The sequence below is a fragment of the Balaenoptera acutorostrata genome, chromosome 14, assembly GCF_949987535.1.
Source record: "Balaenoptera acutorostrata chromosome 14, mBalAcu1.1, whole genome shotgun sequence".
Taxonomy (NCBI): Eukaryota; Metazoa; Chordata; class Mammalia; order Artiodactyla; family Balaenopteridae; genus Balaenoptera; species Balaenoptera acutorostrata.
The window spans coordinates 14,284,854-14,296,956 of record NC_080077.1 but is presented as its reverse complement, the minus strand read 5'-3'; the positions used below and the strand labels follow the sequence as shown (position 1 = coordinate 14,296,956).

At 37.8% G+C, this 12,103-nt stretch overlaps 1 protein-coding gene across 14 annotated transcripts in view; it reads right to left on the bottom strand.

Moving 5' to 3' along the window:
• Positions 1-12,103, bottom strand: part of SYNE1 (spectrin repeat containing nuclear envelope protein 1) — a 463,872-nt gene that overhangs the window by 231,316 nt on the left and 220,453 nt on the right. For all 14 annotated transcript variants that reach the window (XM_057527516.1, XM_057527518.1, XM_057527519.1 and 11 more), the window contains 4 exons: positions 8,246-8,602; positions 3,683-3,819; positions 3,279-3,456; positions 2,464-2,646 (listed from right to left, as the gene is read on the bottom strand). In XM_057527516.1, the coding sequence (XP_057383499.1) occupies positions 2,464-2,646; positions 3,279-3,456; positions 3,683-3,819; positions 8,246-8,602 (855 nt within the window). The remainder of the gene's footprint in view (positions 1-2,463; positions 2,647-3,278; positions 3,457-3,682; positions 3,820-8,245; positions 8,603-12,103) is intronic.

The window sequence follows — 12,103 nt, the reverse complement described above, 5'->3', positions numbered from 1 at the left end:
ACCACCTACAAAGCCTTAAAGCCTTCCATTTACAGAACTGTAGTCATACAACACCTCAAGTCAGAGTGCCTGGGTCTACACCTTGTCTTCAACACTTACTAGCTGTGAGAACTTGGTAGATGATTTAAGCACCTTTTGCCTTAATTTCCTCATCCATAAAATAGAAATAAGAGAGTTTCTACCTCAGAGAATGGTTATGAGGATTAAACACATTAATATACGTTAAGTGCCTTCAACAGTGACTGGTAAATATTCACTCTCACTGTTTTGGCAGCTCTACCCTCTCTCTTGAACTTTGCACTCACCTTCACGGCTACTTTCCTGGCCATTACCTGCTCAGTATATTGCAGGCCCATAAAATTGAACATATATTACATTGAATTAATTTTTCTATCCCTTCCCAAACTACTTTTTCTGTCATATTCATGTCTCAGTTAATGGCATCACCATTCATGCCATCTTCTGAACTAGAAACCAAAGACTTAAACTTAACTTCTCCTTCTCTGGGCCCCTCATTGAATTCTTTACCAAATCCTGTTATGTTTTCTTTTAGAGATAAAGCTCCACCCCTTATCATTTCTTTAATTCAGGCTCTGGTCTCTGTCATCTGGACCATTATGAAAAGCTTTCCCTGGTCTTCCAGCTACTTATTATTCGCCATTCTGGTCCACACTGGAGCCAGAGAGTTGACATGTTTATCTCCAGCTTAAAAATCAGTAGGTTCCTCACTCAGCCTTTCTCAACCCTCGAATTAAGCCCTGGTATCCTAAAGTATCCATTGTATGTAATGAATTAATCTCTCTTCTATGTACCTAGAATGGTATGGGTTATGTTCCATCCTTGTGAAAACTGAGAAAATAAATACTGTTCTGGGGTTCAGATAAGGAATTCTGGCCAAGAGTCAAGGTCAAATTGCTTAGTATACAAGACATTCCACTATCTGGTCCTAATTGTCATCTCCGGTCTTATCTTTGTTGCTTTTCCCACAAAATCTTACGTGAACGTCAAACCCCTCAAAGTCCCCCATTCATAGTTGACACTCATGACACCCTGGCCCTGCACATTCAATTCCTTCTACCTGAAATGCACGTCGGCTTCGGCAAATTCAAAGCATGTTTAGCCTTCAAGGTTCAGTTAGAATGTCCCCTTTCTGGATACCTTCCTTGACTTCTCCAAAAAGAGTTAGTTGCATCCTTCTTTGAGTGATTACCATATCCTGAGCATACCTATATTATATTGCAACCACCTCTTTATATACTGTTTCCCTCCTCAGAAAATGAATTCCCTGAGGAATGAGAAAAGACTAACCCTTTTGTATTCCTAACATAGTGCCTGGCACACAATAGGTGTTAATATGTGTGTACTCCTAATAGAAAGGAAGGAAGCATGGAGAGAAGACAGGAAGGAAGGAAGGAAGGAAGGAAATGGAAGGGAGGAGGGAAGGAAGAAAAATAAGAAAAGTAGGAAGGCAGGCGATTTCTGACTTACCCATCTACTCCGGGACATCTCTTGAACTAGTAACCTCACTATCTGTGTTGGATGTACAGTACTACCCTCAACAGCAGCTGCTTCACAGCTCAGGCCCCACTGCACTAATGAGCCCTGCAGGGTTAAGAGTAAATTTCTAGGCACTGCACAGTGGTTATGACTCTCTATTAAATGGAGGATACCTACCATGAAAGAATAGCCACCACTACAAAGGAGAATTACAATGATCTCTGGTTAGGGAAGAATTGAAGAAACATGCATTTTCTCTTTCCACATATTAATTCTCTTTTATTATTATTTCCACCCTGCATTAATTATGGCCATAATTAAATTAAGGCTCTATTCTGCTAGGAAGTGTTGTTTTAAGAGGGAAAAGGATACTCTCCGTGCCTCACAATTTTACTCTAAGAGAAGAGCTGGCACACAAAACAGATGATCACAAGAAAAATATAACTGCACTGTGGCAGAAATTATGTTCTGATTATAATACATTCAATTTATGTTGTCTCTGGATAAAATAAAATAACCATTGTCTCTTTGCATACTGAGCTCCAAAAACCTACTACCTGATATGTGCATTAGTTATACCATCTCAGCCATAGCATTGCCTTACGTGGATACTTCTGTTCAGTTCTCCTAGGACAACTTCTTAAATTGAGGGATTTCAAATGAAAAATTAAGTGATATTGCCTAAAAGTAAAACCAGTTGTTCCTGGTGGGATGGTGTATGGGCAAGCCTGTGATAACTGCCCCTACCATGCAAGAAGCTATCCAATTCCTCAGTGAGGTTCACACTTCAACACTGAGCTGTTTCTTAGAGTCATCCAGTCATCTATTAATATTCAGAGAGGGATGACCAAAATCATTAACAAGGGTATCTGGAGGTATTGAATACAATACACTGTATTGTAACTACAATGACAGCAACAACGACAAACAGCACAGAACATATCCACGTGGTTGGCTATAGTATACCTCTAGGGCAGATTCCTTTTGGTGGAGATTTGAATGAAAATTTTTCCAATCTTCTTTTGCAGTTGCAATTTTAGCCTGGATGCCAGTAGCTTTCTCTTTGGTCAGTAGAGTACTCAAAAGTTCTCCTTTAGAAAGCATCACGTTTAGCTTGTGCTGTCCGTTTTCACTTTCTGACAAAAATTCCTATAAAGAAAAAGGTAAGAGATTAGGCATAATAAAATGCTTTATCCATTGAATTTACTACTTATTTCTCAATATAATCAAAGAAAAGAAATAAACAATTTTTATTGTATATATTAAATGACTAAGGTTCTCTTACCCTATTTGTACAATAATACTCATGTATTATTGTATTATGTATGTATCATATCTAATAATAATCTTATATAACTGATATGGTTATTGTGAAAAGTACTGAGAAAATCTGCCTAGAGTGCTCAGGCACGATGCTTGTCACATATAGAGAGATTTTATTATTTCCTAAATCCCTATTAATATATAAAAATAGCATGCATCTAGATCAATGGACTAGTTTCTTTTCACATACACATCAATTGTTTCAAGCAGGGATTTACCTGAAATCTGAGTTTCTTAAGCTAAACTTTAATATGCTTATAAAGATCTAGAGGCACATTTTTAAACCACTTAAGCACCATTATTGGATAGTTTTTTTTTGGCTGCAAGGCTTGTGGGGTCTTAGCTCCCTGACCAGGGATTGAACCCGTGCCCCCTCCAGTGGAAGCGTGGAGTCCTAACCACTGGACGGCCAGGGAATTCCCATCACCATTATTAGAATTAATTGATCACACTCTTACCTGTATTTTCTGAAGACTTGCTGAAACTTCACTAATATTTTGAGGTATATCAAAACATTTAGCTGTAGTGATCTTTGCATGAACCAACCACTGCTGGAAATCCTTGAAGGCTCTTCGAAATCTCTGCCGTAAAATCTGTTCTTTATTCTGACAGCCCTTGGATGCTTGCAAACAAAGACTAAAACCATGATTTGAAACATTTAATGGGAGGAAAAAAAATGATAAAGTAGATTAAAATAACGTTCAACAGAGTCAACAGTCCTGAGTATGCCCTCACACCATTTGGTAATGTATTTAAGATTAATTAATTTATATTATTACTGAACTCACAACTTAAAATAAACAAACCTCTGGCTTCTTATTTGTGTGAAAATATTCTGAATACCAGTAAGGTTCACGCTCACCAATTATATTCTTTAATCAAGCCAGAAACTTTTCTGCTGTATGTACTCAGGTCTCTGGAAAAACGACAAAGTTCATTCAGCTGAGACTTGAGATCCTCTGTCTGAGGCTCTGCTTTTTGTAGAGCATCCAGTATCTCCTATTAGGAAATAACAAGACAGAGGAACAAGCATTTAAACTGGGTAATTTCCACATCCTCATACTATGCATGCATAAATCACATCATAAATTATTAGTGAGGGAAAAACCAACACAGTAGATTCAGTAAAGAAATGAGACCTATTTTCAGGACTCCCCAAGGCATATAATAGAACTTGGTTAATCTGCATCCTTTTCAAGGCATGGATAGTCAATCGAGCATCCAATGTTACCGGGTAGTCAAATGATCAAGTGGTCAAGTAACTTAAAGTGTGACAAGAAAAAGAAAAGCAAAAATAGCCTAAATTGTTTAAAAAACAAAAAACAAAAAAAACACAACAGTCTGCCTAGGCTATTGGAAGATGTGTATGACTATTGTTGGTGTGAGGTGAAGGTGAAGAGAAATCACTTCAAAGCAAAGCAATACTTATTTGGGATCAAAAAATACATAAGGCAACTGGTTTTACGTAGTTTGTATGGTTAACTTTCATAATAAGAATTTCTTACATTTCAGATGTCTAATTTAACTAGTAATTTATTCATTTCATAGTTTCATTCATACAGTCATCAAGTATTTGCTAAATGTCTGGCATGTGCCAGTCATTTTGCTGGATTCTGGCACTCCCAAAATGGTATAATTTTTGTACTTGAAGAGCTCACAGTTTAACAAATGAGAGAGACATAAATAATCACAGTACTGTGAATACTTAATCCAAAATAAAGTGTTGGGATTTGACAAGTGCACCTCTGCAATCAAGGCCATGGTCTACTGAGTTACACAAGGCGCTTTGCAATCAGAGCTTTCTTCTTATAGCACTGTCACAAGAAGCAAATGAGATCACCAGTGTCAAATACTTAGCACAATTCCAGGCACACCAGGCGCCTAATTAGCAAAGACAGCAGGTTATTTAAGTGGGACTATGTGGATAATAGTATCGCCAAGGTAAAAAAAAAAAAATACTAAGGAGGAGGGGCAAGAAGTTGAGTAACTACTCAGATAGCTGTTGCTGTTACTAGTGTTATTCTCAGAGATATTTATCAAGACCTGGCCTAGATCTGCAGGAAAACCACGCCTCTCAACAAAGTAGGTCTGTGTTGTGTCCCTCATCCCAGAAAATGGCACCACTGCTCTCCCACGGATCTGAATCAGAAAACTAAGCATCATCTTGGCCTTGCCCATTTCCCTTCTCACTCCACACAAGAGAAACGAGGCCTGGTCTATTCTATGTCTTAACTCTTTTTTTTTTTTTTTTTTTTTTTTAATATTTATTTATTTATTTATTTATTTATTTATTTATTTATTTATGGCTGTGTTGGGTCTCCGTTTCTGTGCGAGGGCTTTCTCTAGTTGTGGCAAGCGGGGGCCACTCCTCATCGCGGTGCGCGGGCCTCTCACCATTGCGGCCTCTCTTGTTACGGAGCACAGGCTCCAGACGCGCAGGCTCAGTAGTTGTGGCTCACGGGCCCAGTTGCTCCGTGGCATGTGGGATCTTCCCAGCCCAGGGCTCGAACCTGTGTCCCCTGCATTGGCAGGCGGATTCTCAACCACTGCACCACCAGGGAAGCCCTGTCTTAACTCTTTTAATCAGTTCAGTTCTCTCTTTTCTTCTGCTTCTCAACCCTCATAGACCCCATTTACTCTCTAGAATGGCACAGTGTTCTCTTAATGTGAACCCTGTTCTCTAGTTGTCTCTTCTGTGTTTTCGCATTCCTCAGTAATTTTCGATCTTGATGCTGTTCCTCCACCTCACCCATCTGGTCAATAGGTAATCACACCTCAAGGCTCAGCTCAAATCACGGCTCCTCTAAGGATTCTCTGTCCTCTGTCCTGCCTCTTAGGAGCTTATTTCGAGGACGCACAGCACCTCGTTGGCACTCATCCCAATCCACAGTCCCCAGTGGTCTTGAGTTTGTTGGCCTTTCCACCTACACTGTGATTCTGAGAGGAGGGATGCTGTTCTTGGTTTTAAAATTCGTTATTTAGCTTAGCGGCTGGGCCACAGAGGAGTCTAAAATATTTTTATTTATAAAATTCACAAATAATAACTAGAAAGTTTCTCTCCAAAACTCCAAACACTAAAATACTAACTACTATTTTACACCACATTGAACCATTTATTTAAGGAAGAACATTATAACAACTAAAGAAATTTGCCATATACCAAAAAGTAAAAAGAACCAGAGATTCAAAGTGGTCATTTATAAATGAGATGATATGAAAAGTGAAAAGCTTTTAACCAAATCTTTATACTAAAAATTTTTTCTAAACTTCATCATAGATTAAAGCATTGTAGCACAGTCTTTCAGTTTATAAGTATCAGCTCATATACTTCTGTTTCAGTTAAGTCCTAGAATGCATTTTTTTTCCTTAAGGTTATACAGGTTAATACAATTGCTAAATTTCTAACACTAATAACCTAGTGGATATTAAAAAATATGAGTTTTGCAAACAGAGTGAACAAGATATTTTGCAACATGATTTAATATAGTTTATAGATGATGGTCCATTTTTATTTTTTAAAGGATTTCTTGAGTCTCATCACTTAATTGCAGAAGAGAAAGTAAACACTTGTGAAGGTTTGTGACTATTATCATGATTTTCAACAATGACAAGCCCTCCCTTACAGCAAAACAATGCCAAAGAACCCTGGCAAATCCATTATTTTGTAAAACTTTTCCTATGTATTCATAGTAATGGAAGTATTATCTCTATTTTTTTTAATTAAAAAGTTTTCCTAGCTTTATTGAAATATAATTGACATACAACGTTGTAGATAAATTTAAGGTGTATAATGTGTTGACGTGATACATGTATTTATTGCAAAATGATTGCCACCGGAGCATTAGCTCACACTTCCATCCCATCACATAATTACCATTTCTTTTTTTGTGGTAAGAACATTTATTATCTCTGTTTTTATTTTTTATTTTTCATTTATTTTTTCTCCCCATTTTATTGAGATATAATTGACACACAGCACTGTATAAGATGTACAGCATAATGTTATCTCCAAAATAGCATTATTAGAAAGAAAAGAAAATCTGAATATTGGGAGGCAACGTAGTACTGTTATCAAAAGTATGAACTTTGGAGCCAAATCTGGAAGTAGATTTAAGCAGAGAACTGTCAGCTTTGAATTACTAGTACAATTAAAAGTCCATATTCACTTTTGCATTATCCTGTGCATTTTTTATAGGCTTCACCTATTATTTTCACTAATAGTATCAATGAAAACATGGTAGAATAGTAATGTAACCTAAACACAACCAAATCTTTCTTTTTTAAAAATTTCATTCATACTAGTGGAAGAGAAAGGAAGGGAGGCAAAAAAGAACTAAAAACATTATAACTGATTTTTTTGATATCAGAGTGAATAATACTGACCACATTGGACAATTACCAACTTCCCTGTCCCTGTTTTACAGAACTGCTTTCTGTGCTTTATTCTAGGGCTTAAGCCTAAAGGATAGGAAAGCCATCAGGAAAAAACAAACAAAGAAACAAACAAAAAACCTAGAAACATTATAAATAAAATAGTATGAAGAGATGATTATAAAGTTTTATTTTGTGGTGTGCTATATTTCAAATACTTGATTTAAAACAAGACAATGTTGGAAATACTACATGACTTACTACAATACTGGCTGAAGCTATTTTGAAAAGATTATAACATAAATAGAAACAGAGAAGTTTATACTAAACTTCCTTTTAAGGACATCCACGATTCAGAGCGCTATAAAACTGCAGATATCGAAAGGCTTTCCGTGATACTATTTAACAGTAAAAGAAAGAAGACTTCAGACTTCTGCCCATTCTTCACTCTTCCTTTTATGCGTCCCTTCCTCACATTCTGAAAGAGCAGCTATTAGTTTAAAAAAAAAAAAGTCCACAAGGCAACTGCTGAGCCTCACTAGGAGTTCTGTTAACGGGTTAATTCAAGCACAGCTGTCAAATCCACACACAGGACAGCTAACCAGGGTGAAAACTATTAGTTGTGCTTTAGGAGACTACCAAACGTTTCTTCCAAAGCTATACATTCAATCATTTAATTGTTAGAGATAATTCCCTGGCAGGAAAACAGCTATGACTCTCCGTCTATTTATGCCTGTACCCATAGGCCATTTTTTCAGACTGAACACAATATTACAAACTCTTACACCATAAGAATGAAAGTAAAATATTTCCACTTACAACAAATGCTTCTTAGGGTAACTACAAACTCCTTCTCCCTTATGTCTGTATTTTTACAATGGTTTGATTTATGAGAAAAGGAAACAGATTAGCTTTACAAATTTAATTATGTAAACACTTATTTTTCCAAGTCTGAATGTTGCATGTTCTTAGTTAGCACGGATTTTTTAGCAACAAGGAGTGGCAAACAAAAACTTGAGCAGAGCCACAAGCAGAAAACAGGAAGCCAACTTACCCGGCCCTTCTGCCAGCATTCCACTAGCTCCTGATCTGTGTTCTTGCCTTCCAGGAGGGCTAACTGCTGAGCCCAGCTTGTCAGGAGGGCACTGAACTGTCCCAGGGCCTGCTCCAGCTGAGTCACTTGGCCTGAGAACTCCTGCTCCGAAAGGGCCATCTGGCTAACCAGGTTCTCCAAGCCAGTCTGAGTTTGGAAAACGCTGTCTTCCCACTGCTTCCAGTCTGCACGCAGGGCCTGCATCTCCGTGTCCAAGAGCTCACAGCCACTGGCAGTTGTGTTCTGTTTCACTGCAGGGGCCAGCGACTCGACTCTGCTTAGGCGACTTGCACCAATCTCTCTGGAATCCAACAGCTCCTGTAATGGAATATCACCATGGCAACCGAGGAGGCTCTGAGTCACTTGGGCTGCAAGTTTCCAAATGTGTACAGAGGGGGACCCTGTCCTGCTAGGAAGTTTTAGCAAGTGTGCTACAAGGAACCGGAATCAATTCATCCCCCTTCTCCTAAGTCATAATAGCAGAGAATTATCATTGTGAGTGCCAAGGTTTGTGGCCAAATGAGTTGAGGAAGCCACAACATCCTGAAACAGACTAAAGAGGGACCCTGAAATCAGGCGTTGTTTGAATATGTGAAACTATTTTGTTAGTGATTTAAATATTTGCCTGTGGTGTATTGCTCCTGTAAATGGGTGAATCTTATTTTTCCCTAAGTTGAGGTCAAGACAAGTGAACAAGGATTGCAAAGAACTGTGCTCTGCTCATGTCTCTACCCCATTTCCATTTTCTTCCCCGAGATGGTGGCTTAAACCACACTTCCGTTCCACTAGGAATCAAGCTAACCCATCACAATAAAAGAATAAGCCCTACTCGATTTCAAATACTTCAGTACGTTAAGTAAACATTTTTATAGTAACTAAAATAAATAATTCACAGACATACTTAATCAAAAGTTCAAAGTAACCTTTAGACAGCATTCATTTATTACCATTATTTTTACTTTTAAAAACCTCACTAGAAATTTAACAGTTTAACTGTAACTTTTAGGCTTAAAGCACACAAATACTCTAAAAGATAACAGGATAAAATTAAAATATGAGTTGTTGATTAGGTAAAATAGTGGCATTTCTTTCTGAGAATAGATTCTTTTACAGAATCTATGTGGATGTTTATATATTTACATATTTATTGCTAAAGCCAGGATTTTGTTAGTATGAATACAAAATTATGACTTTGCTCCTGGATTAAATAGAAGGAAAAGATGATTATTAGGGAAAAAAAAACTTCCAGAAGAAAATCAATTACAAATTAACAAGTATAGGAAAAATAGGGGTATTAAGTATGAAGCATGTTTAACAAATTATGTTAAACACAACTATATCTTAGCTAATCTATATAATATAGTTCACATTTCATTAGACTAGCTTGAAATAAGTATATCTTCTCACAAGTATATATGAGAGCCACATTTTAGTATAGATCATTTGAAAGTATTTATATAGTAGTCCAAAGTACAATCTCATGAAATCCTTATACACATTTAGCATTTATATACACATTCATCACCCTTTTCTCGGCAGTAGGATGCTAAAAATCTTTTTTGTTTATCAGTGCATGTGGTAAGTAGTGATTTGATGAAGAAAATAACTTTCTGAAAAGAGCTAGGTATAACTATTGGATTTAAATACTTATAATTTTCCTCTGTGAGTGATTTCGAATTTCCTCTGTGAGTTCGGAGGGTATCTACTATCAAAAATCAGTTTCCCAAAATACTCTCTAAGGCATTATCCCAGTTTTCTTTGCATGACCTTGGGATATTTCAATATTTGCAATCACTAATTCCACTCATCCAGATTTTGAAGAAGGATATCATTTAAAAGTGTTCTGAAATGACTTTTTCATGTGTTTCCCCATCTTGTATTTAAACTGTAAAAACATATTACATGCACATAACACACCCTCATACACATACACGTTTGGCTTTGAAGTTGCCTGTTCTTGGTTACTGCTGGGGGTGAGGAGGGATGACATTGAAGGACAGAGGAGGCGCTACCTGACTTTCTCCAAGGTTCCTCCTCACCCACACACCAGCCTACACTCAGGCCTGACCTGGACTTTGATAGACAACCTCTGTCAGGCTGTACATTCTCCTTCCCAGACCCCAATTTCTTCCTGCCAGCTCCTTCTCCCACATTTCCTATATTTTTTGAAGTATTGTATAAAAGCATTTCAGAAAAAGAGCATTCGGCACCCCAGAAAGCAGCCTTTGTAAAAGAATTTCCTTGCTTTTCTTATATCGACATCTCAAAACACGAGTTCATCCTTGCTATCTGGTCTTCCACCCTACTCTTCACTCCCTAATCTATGTCATCCAGTTTCTCTCCTGACCTGACTGTGGAAATGGCTCTTGGTGATCGCCAAGCAGCCTAACTGCCCATTCAGGGGGCGTTCATTAGTCCTCCTCTTTTATTTTAATTATTTTATTTATGTTTTATTTTTTTATTTTTTTGGCAGCGTGGCATGTGGGATCTTAGTTCCCCAACCAGGGATCGAACCCACGCCCCCTGCAGCGGAAGCATGGAGTCTTAACCACTGGACCGCCAGGGAAGTCCTGTCATTAGTCCTCCTCTTAATGGCCACGTCTTGACGTTTCTGTGATGGTGACCCCTCCTCCACCAGGGGCCCTGGTGGCACCACACTGTCCTTTCCCCTCTCACTATTATTTCTCCTCTCTTTTCTCCCTCTCCCTTTCAAATTCTTCTCTGAGGCCCCTTAAATATTGATAATACCTGGATTTTGGTCCTGTGTGCATCATTCTGTTTGCTTTATACGTAGGTCTTGGTTTCATTCACTCTGGTGGCTTCAACTACAAACTGTGTGCTGATCATTCCAACTTGTGCCTTCAATCCAGCTTCCTAATCTAAAATTCAGACTTGAACATTCAACTACCTCCTGGACATCGCCAGCTGGCAGTTCAAATGCACCTGTTCACACTGAACACCTCTCCTCTGTAACCCGTCTCCTCTGCATGAACTTGTTTTCTTCAGCTGGAGACAGCTCTGCTGACTCTAGGTAAAGTCCTGACCATCACCTTTGACTTTTCTCACATCGTCACTCCATAGCCAATTAAATCACTCATTTACGAAATCCACTTTTCTTATCGTGTTCTATGTTGCTAAATGCTTTATGCGCATGATCTAATTTAGTCCTCAGAACTACTCTGTGAAGCAGGTACTACTGTTATTCTTATTTTACCAATAAAGAAAGAGGCTTGAGGACATCAAGTGGCTTGCCCAAAGACACAGCTAGAAAAGCAGCAGAGACAAGATGCAGCGTCAGGGTCTGATTCTAGAGCTTGAACTTGAAAAGTCTTGTGAGCTATCGTTACATTTGAGGTATTATTTTATAAACATTAGTTTTTGCATCATCATTCCCTCCTACACTGCAAGTGCCTTGAGGACTGCACAACCCTGGCTGAATAAATGGATAGATGGATGGATGAATGAATGGATGGGTAAATCAAAATATTAGTGAGGAATATATGAAAGTATTCTAGGGAATCACACAGGTAATAAGAATTTAAGAAGTGGCTTTATGTGATTATCTCATTTAAAACCTATGTGGTCATTGTAAGATTTAAATAAGATAATACTCTCCAAACATTTAAAAGTAAATCCTCAAAATATAGTTATTACTGTTATCATCAACAATTATTTTTATGTTCTGATTTCCGGCTGTCACATTCCTGATCACAATTATACTATGTATTCCAGCATTTCCTCATCTATAACTAAACAACTGAGGATTTCATCACTGCCTAGCTTTCAGATTAAAATCTATTATTTCCACAGAGGGGAAAT